This window comes from Athene cunicularia (genome assembly GCF_003259725.1).
Source record: "Athene cunicularia isolate RWA chromosome 5 unlocalized genomic scaffold, athCun1 chr5_part1, whole genome shotgun sequence".
Taxonomy (NCBI): Eukaryota; Metazoa; Chordata; class Aves; order Strigiformes; family Strigidae; genus Athene; species Athene cunicularia.
The window spans coordinates 16,170,704-16,184,182 of NW_020799101.1; the positions used below are offsets into that span (position 1 = coordinate 16,170,704).

General features: G+C 38.6%; 1 protein-coding gene across 6 annotated transcripts in view; it reads left to right on the plus strand.

The window, feature by feature from the left end:
• Positions 1 to 11,257, plus strand: part of SYNE3 (spectrin repeat containing nuclear envelope family member 3) — a 70,069-nt gene extending 58,812 nt beyond the window's left edge. For 5 of the 6 annotated variants that reach the window (XM_026849029.1, XM_026849026.1, XM_026849025.1 and 2 more), the window contains exon 18: positions 120 to 10,207. In XM_026849029.1, the coding sequence (XP_026704830.1) occupies positions 120 to 317 (198 nt within the window). In that variant the 3' untranslated portion in view covers positions 318 to 10,207. Of the gene's footprint in view, positions 1 to 119; positions 10,208 to 11,059 lie in introns of those variants that run through there. The other variant, XM_026849024.1, reaches the window with a different exon arrangement.
• Positions 11,258 to 13,479: the final 2,222 nt, after the last annotated feature.

Genomic DNA, 13,479 nt, shown 5'->3' on the forward strand with positions numbered 1-13,479 from the left:
ATCCTAGAGCAAGGACAACATGGGTTATTCTGCCCCCCTACCTGGCAGTTTGATGTATTTGAAATGCACCTCCACAGGTCTTTATTTTTCTGAGTTTCTCTTTGGTTTGTGTCTTTCAGAAGCGCTCTGGAGGCGTGTGCTCATTCCTTCATCGAGTGTGCTGGGCAGCACTACCATTCCAACTACTCCTCTTGCTCCTCCTGCTCCTGGCCTTCCTCCTGCCCCTGGTAGAGGAGACCCACAGCTGCACGCTGGCCAACAACTTCGCTTCATCCTTCCACCTGATGCTGAGATACGAGGGCCCACCTCCAACCTAACTTCTTGTCATGGCATGAGGTGACTGTCAGACATAGACTGTTTTTAACAATTGCAAGTATTGTAGATTTTAGTGCTTCTAACAAGCTGGACAGGTCACATAAATGCAACATAAGATTAGTCCGCTTTAATCAGGTATTTGAGCAAAACTAATATTTTTACAATATTTTATTACGATATTTATAATGTGTATATAGAGATTCTGTATGTGTATGTATGTACATATATATAAAAATGCATATCTGTGGTCAAACTAACATCCACCATCCACTCAGCCACTGTTGAAGGATAATCCTGCAATGTTTTTGTTTCTACCATATTTCAGCAATGATTACTGAATTATTTTTTAAATCAGATTCTTATTGTTTACAACCAAAGTCAGAGCAAATATGAGAAGAACTGGACATGCACCAGACTGTAAACTGGAGAACAGGCACAGTAGAATCATGTTTGAATACAGTGGTTGACATTCAGTGCAAGGAAAATTGGGATTATTCTATTTGAAATCTTGAACTGTTTTTACAGTAGCTGGATGCAGGGATTGCAGAAGTTAATGGAAATATTTCTACTGACTTCAGAGAGAGTGGGGGTGGGCCTCCTCTTGTGCTTATTTTTTAACAGATTTCTTTTCCAATTACTGTGTTCTCCAGCCCACCTGAATCAGGAGAGTTAGAATACAGTAGGAAGAGAGCTGGGAAGAAAATAATATATATATATATATATTTAGCATCTCTATAGCAGGAGAACTTTTTAAAATCAGGTCATAATTTTCTGAACAAATTCGTGAGCACTGAACAAAACCTTATATCAGTGATCTTGTCTGTAAAAACCAGTGGGTTTTTTTGTTTGTTTGTGGGGGTTTGTGGTTTGGTTTGTTGGGTTTTTTACTTTATAAAGAGGCATTTGGTAATGGATCATAAAGCCTGAGCAGTGGGATGCAGCCTGGCTCAGTGTCAGCAAAGCAAAAGTTGGAACTACTTTAATAATACCACCCTGGAAGCAAGATTCCTTCCTAGGATGTTTTTATATTAATGGTTTGTTAAACCGATGTAAACTGATTGTGTCAAAGACAGTCAAGCATAGATTTTTGTATAGTCTAAACTTTAAGATGATGACAACTTACCGTTTATTTACATAGCCTTATGCCTGATTTACCAGATTTTTAAATGTACATTTTAACATTGCCTTTTAATGTAAAAGCAATTCTTGCTTTACTGTGATGAAACCATTCTTAGTGGTGTTTTACCTTGTAGAATTCAGAAAGAAAAGGTAATTTCTAAATTTTTGTGCCATTTCTGAATCCCTTCTTGTTTCCTGTTTTTAGCCACAGAAAAAAAAAAAAAAAAAAAAAAATCAGAAGAAACAGTTATTTTTCCCATCCTGGCTATGTTGCAGGAGGAACCTGTCTTCAGGGTATCAGTATCGTGTATTCACTGTCATTTTCCAAATAAGTTCCAAAATAATATTAAATCTGTTGTTCAGGTAAATTATGTAATAGCTGAGAGACTGATGGAGGAAGTCATACTTCTTTAACAAAAGCATGAAAGTTTTGATGAAGAAGTAAACTTGGGTAGAATAGGGAGTTGTAGCAGCAAGGAGCTCATTATAGGCACAGAATGAGGGAGAACAAGCTGATGTGAAAGAGGACTAGCTACAGATAGGGAAGAGAGGTGTCCAGCAATTTATAAAGCCTAAGAAAGGAAGTCACAATGAACACAGAGGACAAGAATACACACTCTATAGAGGAAAAATCTCTGAATCTTTTTAGTTCCTTCTCCCTGCTACAGTATTGGTACTATTGCATATTAAACAGCTTTTCATCAGTAAGGTTTAAAATGGGGTAAGTAACAGGGAGGACACGCTTCCACTGCCAGGACTCTGTCAGTGTTGCTAATGATGCTTCCAACTATACTGGGTTTGTTAGAGTTGGATAAAAAAGCCAAAATTCTGCTAAAAGTGAAAAGGAGAGTGGAAATTAGAGGGGAGAGAGCAGGGATGGTAAACGTATTCAGGTAGAGTGCAAGGGGAGCATGAGGAGGAGCTGAACTGATGTGGATTAAAACCTGACTGTCAGGAGGTAGCAGAAGAGCAGGCAGAGGGGGGCTGAAAGCAGAAAGGTGAGGAGAGAGGATGTATGCTGAGCGATAAGACATTCATATCTAAATGGGAATCAAAGGAAGGCCTGTGATTTCTTTCATGAAGGAACCAGATGGAGAGGCGCTATAATTTGTCAGAGAATGGGGCAAATTAATTCCTTCTTTGCAACGGTTCTTTCTAGGGGCAGAGGACATACCTCCTCCTCTCCTCTGATTAGCTGTGCAAGAGCCATGCACTCCCACAATGTTCCTCTAAAAATTGCTGCCAGCCCCGAGGGAAGAAACCCCCATGGCTGTGCAGCAAGGAGCTAATTATCACACGCATCTCCATTTCAAATTAAATGTTCTACTAGAAAAGAAGTGAGGGGGAAGAAGGGCAGTAACAAAACCTGCTTTGTGTGGTTGTGGATATGTGTACTTGTGCGCACACTTTTCTGTGACATAGCTAGGTTGCACTTCTCCGGGTTTTGCTAAACTGTTCCAGGTAAATTGCCAATGAGAAGGTAAAAATAATGAGGAATAATATAGCCACAAGTGAAAATCGATAGGGAGATAGACACATTTTTTTCTCTGAAAGCACAAAATCTCACATCAGATTTCTTTCTGCCCAGCCTTTCTGATCCAGATGATTTCTGTGGGTTCACAAATGCATTTGTCACCACAGAAGTATGCAGCTGGAGGAGAAAATTTATACACAGAGGACCGTAACAGAACAAATGCATCATCACCTTGATGTTTCAGTGTTGTGGCAGATTTAAAAACAAAAAAACAAACCAAACAAAAACGTAAATTAGAAACACACTTTTGTTGCTGGGTTTGCATTCAGTTTATACTGTATATCCCTTGTCTGTAATCTTGGAATTTTTGCTTTAAATCTCAGCAAATCCATTCTCATTAACTCAAGTAATCTAATTATCTCACAAAAGTGATGAATCTTTCTACTTCTTTGCAATGGAAACTATCCAAAGCACAGGACTTTGATGTTCATCTCACTTAAAATTATTTAACTCTTCCATAATATCATTTGACCTTACCTGTCCAATGCAGGTGTGAGATTTTTCTAAAAAAGAAAGAAAAAAATCACAAAAGTCAGCTTGAAATGTAAATTCAAAATTTACTTCCTTTTTATTCTCTTGTTTTTTTCTGATAAGATTGTGATACTGTTTCCTGGAAGTGTGTGTAAATATTAGTCATGTCAGTAACTGGAATAATGAAAACAAACTGCCCACTTCAACTTCCAGGAAACTGAAAAAAGCTTATATTCCTCAAAATATAAATGAAATCATATCATTTCCAAATCAGTCCTTAAAATCTTGACCACTGTTTTTCATGCCTAAATCTTTGCTTACACATGATTTGGAGGTTACACCCTCACTTTTGTGCCTATAAAATCCCCTGCTCATACATCTCTGACATCCAAATGTAACTGAGATTTGTTATACATCAGCTTCAGATTGGGGCCACTGCCTTAAGACATCCCTTGCCAAAAAACTAGGATGCCCAAAACAGATAAGCATCCACAACTAAGGGCTCGCACTACTTTAATCCAGATCCAGATCCAACCACTGTCAAAGGGTACTAAAACCCTCTAAAATAGATAGAATATGTTTGAGTTTGTAAATTGTTTGTGCAGCTGGCTCAGGCTGCGTAGCCTGTACTGCATGCGGATACCCAGCCTGTTCACAGAGCAGAGCTCTTGTGCATCTCTCTAAGCTCTTTTGCCTGCACTGTTGGACACAGTATTTGATTGACCACATTAATGACCCTTCAGTGTTGAAGACAAAATCCTGCACTCCAGTGCCCATGCATTAAAATAAGAATTCTGCACAACCCCAAAGGCACACTTCAAACCCAACCTTTGGAGTGAAAGCAAGCCTAATTTATTATAAATTGTAATTGATTTTGTAGCCAGATGCATTCAGCAGAACTTTCTATGACTACAATACAGTGAGGTAGAAAATTGCTATTCTGCCGCATGTCTATTAATAGCCCTTTCTCTGATTCCAGCTAGCAGTTTGGATTGTATTATTATTATTTATATATGCCCTCTCCAGAAATCTCTTTATGAAAAACATGTTCAGTTCTATGCACATACATTAAAAATGTTGTACTGCCGATTTCTACCAACTAGTAGCTTATTTGCCCTGATTGAGATACTTACTAAACTCAAGCATTTGGGCCTGAAAAGAAAGCTGCTAGCCTAACTAATAAAACCAGCTAATGATCAGTGAATAATTTGGAGAGCTTTTCGAATGGATTTCTGCTTCTCCTCAGTCCTTTTCATTGGATATTTGACGACCTCAGAGAGAAGAAATTTTTCTAAAAAATGGCCATCACTAGATGGTAGATGGTAATCTCTACACATCAGAAGAAATAGTATGTTCTCTTTAATTCTCTAGGACCTCAGGAGTTTGATCCATCTGATCTCCTTTTCAGTATTAAATAGGAAATGTTTTACTTTGATGTGTGTGCATACACATCTCATTAGTGCTAAAGAGATTTCAAGAGTTAATTCATATACAGGAATTATTTTAACTTGTGTTGACAAGAGAGTACATTGTCATTTTTTCTCCAGAAAAAATAAAACCACAAAGATACCCAGAGCAAATAAAACCTTTTGGAATGATTGAAGACTACAGACTGAAATTAAATTATTCACCCAAGTAAACTGGAGAAATAGTTTTGCCTTTCAAGAAATGATGGTATAAATACCCCAATAAACATATCTTTGCCAGGCATCATAGGTGTCTTTCAGGTCATAGGTTATGTACCCAGCTGGCTGTAAGAACTGCTTTTGGAGGCTTTACTATCTGTTGGACAATATCAGTTGCTAGTCTGCAGCTGAAAACACTTTGCTCAGTGAACTGTATCAGAGTCACTGGGGGCTTCAAGGATATTCTTAGTAGTTCTCAGATCATTGACCTGCTCTGAGCTGTTACAAGTTTATTGCATTAATCTATCTGTCAGCAGTTGGCATCTCTCAGAAACCAGTTTATTAAAATACTAAAGATAATATTGTTGGTACAGGTATCATGATTCACTCAGAAACCAATCTTATTATTTTTACCATATTTAAATATAGCTACCTATTGGTTATACTGAATTATAAACAGATTAGTTAGGTGCTGGGTAACTGTGGCATGTTTTAGGCACGAGGCTTTTTGACTTGCACACGTATATTTAAGAATTGTGGGTTCATTTCACAGTCACTAAATGGTAAAATAAAACAAAGATTCTTGAATGTAGCATTTTCAAGCAAAATATAAAGCAGTATGGAATAATCAGTCATACATATTTTTTAATTATCTCTTGTCTTTCCAATTTAAAATATGAATGTGTGTCTACCAGAGACTTATCAGTAGATCTGGAAAGAAAAGGAATATATATGAGGAATATACCAATTCAAGCAGTAGCCTGAATGGCACCTCTGTTACCTAATCTACTTCAGCAGTTGCCAGATTTTAGCTCATTGTACCTGTGAGCTAACCACCCTCCTCCTAGTAAAGTGTGGGTAAGATGAAACTGCTTTGGTTAAGGTACAACATCCCTGTGGAAGCAGCAGAAGACAGTAGGTCTTCAAAAGGCAGCCTGATAATCTCAATGCAAGAGATGAACATGTAGGTTTGGCATAATGAGAGTAACCCAGGACTGATGACACGGGAACAAGGGTTTGCCGTCCTGCTCTGCCAGACAAAATTCTGACAGTGGCTGTCAACCCTGTCCAGTTTCACATGCCTGACTGTGGAAGGAGGTTCCTCTCAGGGTGATTCATTCTAAATGAGATTTGAGCCTTGGGAGTGTTTTTTTCTTTTCATTAAATACAGAATAAACTGCTAAATCAAACCCCTCAGTGACAGATTAATGGTAGGTAGTAGACACTGATGCTCCAGGAAAAGATGCAGGAAATGCTGTTGAGATAGAAAGATAGTCATGAAGGTCTCTCTTCAATCCTTAGGAATTACAGAACTGAAGTAGGAGGTTTTCTGTTCCTTTGCAAGTGAATGCCAGGTGTTGACTTCAGTCTTCTGGATTTTGGGGTTGAGCCTGTTCAGTGCCTTACTGAAAGGTAGTGGCTTTCTGGCTTCAGAGCTGTTTACAGCGGTGAGGTCCACATCCTTCCTATGAGTTCCCCAGAATTGGTTTTAAATCAGAAACCTTTTGTGTGGGGAGTGGAGGTTGCTTGATTTTCCTTCTTTGAACCCTGTGTGTTGAATCCAAGGAGGCAGAAAGACCAGCACTACCCTCTCCAGACCATGCTTTGTCTTTCCTTCTTTTATCACAGCAGAGGAGATTTGGCTTTGTCTCTTTCCTAAAGTAAATGATCCCAGTCTTTTCTGCTTCTTTTGATGTTGCAGTTCTTCCACACCCTTGATCATTCCTGTCACCTTTCTCTTAACTGTTTCCAGTGTCACTTTTTCCTTCATAAGTAGAGCAAAGAATCTGGTCCTGTTTCAATAAACAGAAATTCAGTAACTTTCTCCCCTGTTGCAGTTCCTCCTGCAGATCTGTCTGTTTCTGTTGCTGCTTGTGTTAAAACAGCCTTCATCACTATCAGAGGGGACAATGGTCATTGCTAGCCATCTCTTCCAAGTCTCCTGGCCAAGTCCTGCCCTCATCTGCCTTCCGTGTTAGCTCAGAGACTGCCCTTAATATTCACACCTGCAGGTGGGAGTGCAAGGGTGTCACTTGACAAACAATTATTAATAATTAAAGTCTTGCCATTAGCATTGTTCATAGCCTGCCCAGACCCTTTTCTTCTCTCTAAGCAGGTTTTGATGTGTAATCCAATTACTGCATGCAGAAAATTGCCCCTTAATCAGCACAGAGGGCTGGTGTTTTAGTTTCAGCTCTATTACCCTCACGTTGTCACTGCCTGTGTAAGTGCTCCCATGTGCTGCTGGGCCCAGGGCTGGATGCTGCCGGGTGTGTGCCCTTGAGTTGCCAGGAGTGTTTGAATGTCTCTGTTATACACCCTAATAAGCCAGAACCCCTTTTTTGAACTGGAAAAAAAAAATGGCTGCTTTTAACAAACTGATTTCACAACTCATTTATCAAGCCTTATAGCAAACCATTTATTTTAGGTCCTTTTTGCTCCATCAAAAGCTGTATGTTAAAAGTGAGAGGTGAATTTTGAGAGGCTGGGAACTGAAGGCAGGCTCCAGTGCCACCCACCCTCACCAGCACTTTGCTGGGAGGCCTCCAGCTATAGGAGCTGTTATTTTTCCTGAAGTGACTCCTGCCTTCAAAATCAAATTATTTCTTTTGTCAAGTCCAATAAGCATTGAACACCACAGACTTGGTTTCACTACAGATATGAATGAACACCTCTGTATGGTTTCTTTCCATTGCCATGAAATATATATATATATGTGTGTGTGTGTATATATATATATATATATGTAATGGGGAGTTCAATTATTGTTCTACTTAAAGAAAGGTGACATTCCACTTCAATGTAACTTTCAAGTGCAGCTTTTAGGAGAAACTGTCTTAAAGGGAAACTAGAAGATTTAGAGGTAAGTGTTTTAATAAGTTTTAATGAATTTAATAAGATTTGAGTTAAGGCTTCAGTCTCTAAGGCAAAAAGCACACAAGATGATTTTCCCATCACCTTCCCAGATCAGACACTGTAAGAGTTTAACCTGGGAGTCACAGCTTGAGCACTGGCTATTCCTGAAGGTATTTGGATGCTGCACGTACAAACTGTGTGTCTGCCCTCCTTTTTGTACACGTGATTGACTAGAAGGCAAAAGACACACCTTTGTCTTGCTCCAAGACCCTGATGGTCATTTTTGTCTTGATGGATGTATTCATTTTGAACAGTGTCACTCTTTCAATTTTTTTTTTCCTTTTAACTTGTGCTAATTGAGTCTATTGGGTGATTCCAGGAAGGCACACCCCACCTGCCCAGCCTCGGAGCTTCCCTTCCAGCAAAATACCTTCTCCTCATTTGTTTACTTGGGTGTACTGGACCACTATTAAGCAATTACACAAGCAATAATGCACCTGTTGCATTTTTCTGTTCATTGCCTTTTGTAAGATGTAACACTCCACTGACACTGAAAAGTGGTAGGAGACCCAGAAGCTACATTGTTTTTTACTAGCAATATAACCCATGTACAGTGCTTCTACAGGGGACCTGTCCTCACTCATCAAAGCAGCTGGCTGACTCAGGCCCAATTTAATTCACAAGGCTGGATTATAAACAATCTTGAATTCTTTTACCAACACTCCATCAATCTTGTTTCCATCAGTCTTTGTGCTTTTGTTCAAACTAGAAGAAACTTTAAAGAAATGTGCTGACTCCCAAATAGAGTAAGTAAATATCCCATATATTTCACAAAAATTACAATAAAACGAAGGGATTTACTGGCACATTGAACAGAATTAATAAGAAGTTCTAACTGATGCATTATAAAGTTATTAAAAACAGCCTGGAGTGAAGTTTTTGCAATCAAACCATTCTCTGATTTTAATTTAAAATCAGCAAATATTGAAGTACATTTTGCCACCTTCGTTTAGAAGTGCCCTCAGATTAAAATGTGAAATCTCCCGAATGGGAGGTTTATTGATGCAGATCTAAATGTCAGTAGTATGTTCCATGTTAGACCACCTGCCTCTGGGCAGAGAGGAAACCTAAGGCTGTTCACAAGGGAAACTCGTATTGTGAATGGCTTTAAAATTCTTCAGAACTTCTATCCACTTCCAAACGTCTGTAATGGAGAGGATCAGAAACCTTCCCGTGAACCCTTTGCATTTTGCATGTTGAAATCTTGGCTTGAATTTAGGTCTCCACCTCAGCTTCTTGTAAATGTTAATATTCAAGTAGAGCAAAAACGTTAGATGCAATTACAGCATGAACATCTCTTCTTGTTTATGTATAGTAGCTGATAGCAGAGTCTGTAATAATAATCTGTGTTTATACATGTGCTGTTCAATGTAACAATTGGGTACAAAATACCTTTTAACTGTCACAAGAAAATAACTGGATTGATGTCACTTTTTGCTTGTATGAATATAATTATTTGCCTTGCAGGGACCAGTTCCACTTTTGTCATGTTATTTATGACTTTTAAATACATTTGTGATAAATTAGGCTCATTTCTAAGGTAAACAATACTGGAGCCAAGCAGCTGTCTCTGTACATGTGCATGTTATCACAGCTGATATCAAGTCCAAGTCAGACTTCTTGTCTTGCTTGGATTTTTCCTTAACTTTCTGGCTTATTCAGGGAAATGCGGACCAGTCTATTTTCTTATTAAAGATAGGCTTTTTTGAAAAGCTGAACTTATTTTTTAAATCCTTTCTTGTTACAATTATTGATTCAGAAAGACTGTAACAATCATATTTTTCTAAACTGCCAATTGCTTGTGTTGGAAAATGATATATTCATATATATTTTATTCTACAGATTTCCATGTAGTTTTGAAACTCTGTTTTCATATATATGCTTCTATTTGCTAGAATTATCTCAAAAAGCTGTAAGCTTCTGTATTCTGACTCTATGAAATTGTGTAAAAATGCAGCTGCATAAAAAGACTGACTTTATTTTTTATTTTAAATTGCTAGAGCTAAGTCATCCTTAGCGTTATGCCACGCAAGATGCATGAAAAGAGATCAAGTTATTGTTTTGAAAGGCTGGACAATGTTGTATGACACTTCCTAAAAAGTCTTGACTGAGTCAGGAGAATTCACCCTAGAAATGGTGTCATTTCAGGGACTGATTCTATAGATTATTCACACTGTTTAGGACCTTATTTCACAAGTACTCCTATGAAATTTCACAGGAAATATTATTAAAAATAAGAGGCTATGATTTGTGAATAGTAGTGATAGAATAAGACCCTTTTCTAATGAAGAACAGGGCCTTTTAACTAGCTAAGAGGCTATATTTTGAGTATTTCAAGACAACTTTTTGTGTTCTTTTCTGTGCTGTAGATCCCTCCTGTGTATTCTGGATTTATTTCATAGCTGAAATGCCAGATTAACTCAATTGAAGCCCCGTGCACAGTGAACATGATAGAAAGCTGCAGTGAAATATTGCAGAAAATGGCCTGATTTCATTCTTCATAACAATAATTAAAGTAACTGACAGTTAACCTTAGCTTCTGTCCACCTATGAAACAGAGGTCCTTTCTTTGTACCTTGGCCGTGGTGTAATGTGGAAGGATTTCTGCTCTCTGCCTGGAAAATACTGTCTATTCCTCATCCTTGTCAGGAGCATAACATTTTATCAAGTAAAAAAAAAAAAATCTCATTCTGCAAGGCTCATTGAGGAGTTAAGGGGCAGCTGGAACCTTGTATGATCAGGCCACATTATTCCAGAAAATTATCTCTCGATGACAAATAAAAAATGATGCAGCTTTGCTGTTTGCAGGTAGGATAAAGAGACTGGAAATGTGTCACCCCAAGCCCTAGCCTCATGACTGTTTTGTGATGCTCCACTGTTAGCAATGAACTATGTTGAATCAGATTATAAAATCGGACTATTTTATTGCATGTGTTCTTTTTTTGTAATGAAAATATAGTTGTATTTGATGTTGCAGTTATAATGCAGTAAATAAATACATGTGTATTTCTTTTTAAGGACTTTTAAGTTATTCTGGGGGTGGTTTCACATTTTTGCTATGCTTATCTCTTACCATCAGAGTATTTGGGCTGACCTAGAAACACCAAGAACAAATGAAGCAAGGATAAAATTTGCTGCTGCCTGCCCCTGCCTCTTTGCTCATGTACTACTGGAAGAAGTTTGTGCTGCATGTACCTATTTCAGTCTAGCCCTGTAAGATTCAATAGAAAATGTCAGCTTTCCTGTAACACTGGAGAGTTGTTTGAATAGAATTCTACTGGACCCAAAGAAAATGTGTGTTTGTTAAATCATATTATGATTCAGTATGATTTCTTACAACATTGGCCTCTGACACTCTCTCTGTGGGGTTCCCCTCAATTCCAAACCTGCTAAGACAAAGAGGAATTTTTTTAGGACCTCAGATTAGAAGTTAACGCCAATCACATGTAGGGAGTGAGCAGTGTATTGCTTTAACCACTGCTGATTTCTCTGCAGGGTAATCACTGCAGCAAGTATTTGTGGATTCACAACTCTCATTAGTGTCCAGGTAATTGCTGGTTTCTTTCCTGAATCTTTATGAGATAGAGTCTGCCAGGATCTCTGACATCAAAGGGCTCCACAGGCAGTTACTTTTGGAGGAGTGGAAAACTAGTATGATTTTTTTGGTGAACCTGTGGGCTAGGTTCCCTGTTGCTTTTATGAACACACTGAGCTTTATCCAGGTCTTTGACCTCTCTCAGATATTTGGACCATGTGGTCCTGTGCCTTCCTATGAGCTGTCTCCTGCTAAGTCCCCAAAAATACAAATGCAGCCACTTCTGCTGATCATAGCTGGGTCAAGATCAAAGCAGCCGCTTGAATCCTTCCCAGAAGAGAATGGGGTAAAACGAGTCCAGGGCTTAGGAACGGCAGACTTATCATGGTGGGACAGTTACATTCCCCTAAGGGCTACAATCAGTGCACAAAAGAAATTTCTGGTTTTACTTTGGGGTTTTTTGTCATTTGCAATGCATTTTTTTCATCTGGCAGTTTATTTTTTGTGGAGCCAGAAAGTAGGCTTCTTTGTGTATATCAGGCCTGTTCTTCTGGAACTAGCAAAGACACTTGGGACTTGATTTTGTCCCAGACACTATATGTAGACCAGGAAAGTCTGTCATCCACCGAGGAGGAGGTAAAAGTGCCTAAGAATGGATAAAACAGCTCATGCTTGTACAGTGAATGAATATTTTGTTGACCAGGTTCAGGCTGCAAACAGCTCTACAGCTGATCGGTGGTTGTTGAGACAGTCAACAAGAATTATTATAAACACTTTTAGAGGACAGTGAAATATTGCAGGCAGTTACAAATCTCTTAAGTCATATATTACTGGAGAAACACCTGTTTTAGATAGCAACCCTGCTGCTAGAGGATGGAAGTATCTGTTTTGGGTTGTAGCAGCAAAAGGTGGCAAGTTCAATAAATACAAATAATAGGGTAAGACCCTCAAGTGGAGTAAATCAGTGTAGCTTCATTGAAGCTGTTGGAACTAAGTCAATTTACAGCAGTAAGAATCTGGCTCATAGTCAACAGGGATTTTATGGAATGCTTAAAGCCTCTCAATTTAGAGAGTTCTCCACCTTATGCCTGTGCACTAAATCGTAACCGCACAAAAGTCCTTGCCGGTATAATGAGGTCATTTCGGATGTAAGTGTTCATTATATGCTTAGGTAAATTAAGGGGGGAAAAAAAACATCATTAGCAAAGTCTTAAATAAAGAATGGAGCAAGGTTAGCGAGTGAGAACCATTTAAATAAAATCAATCTCAGTCCTGGAGAGTTAATGGGGAGTGGCTTTCTATGGAAAAAGGCTGATGGTGTGTTGACGCTGCACATAGAAGCTGAGCGGTATGGCCATGAGAGATTAAAAGCAGGGACTGAGTTTTTTTCTAGGTTAATATTTCAAGCTTTTTAAATTTCATTCTGTGACATACTATGAATGCAGCCTTGGTTTCCAACTGCAGAAAACGCTCTGATAAACACATATTGCTGGAGCAAATGAAACTGAAGGCTCATCCGGTTTTACCGTAGCACTCGGGTATTAAGAGGGATTGTAATATAATCCTCTTCAATGAATAACCCTAACAGATGTTATCAGGGTTGCTCTGTATGAGCTGTGGACCTCTTGCTAGAACTCCCTCTGTGGAAGTCCAGTTCATAAATTGTCCTAATGGGCTGCCTGCCTTGTCCCGCTGCTGCAGCAGCATGAAAGAGAGGTGGTTAGCAGCAGCCTTGAAAGCCAGCATTATTCCCATCTGGTTTGCATTACAATACTGCTAAATATTTCATGCTTTTTGTTTTACAAACAAATAAGAGCAGAACTAATCTTTTTGTTTAATGTTTCTTGATTGACGTTTCAGTGAGGAAAAAAAGTTTGGGGTTTGTTTTGATTTTTTTTTTCTTCAGATCTTAACATGGCTCTGCAAAAGCTTTTAATGGAAGATAGAGCAGATTGCCGTCAACT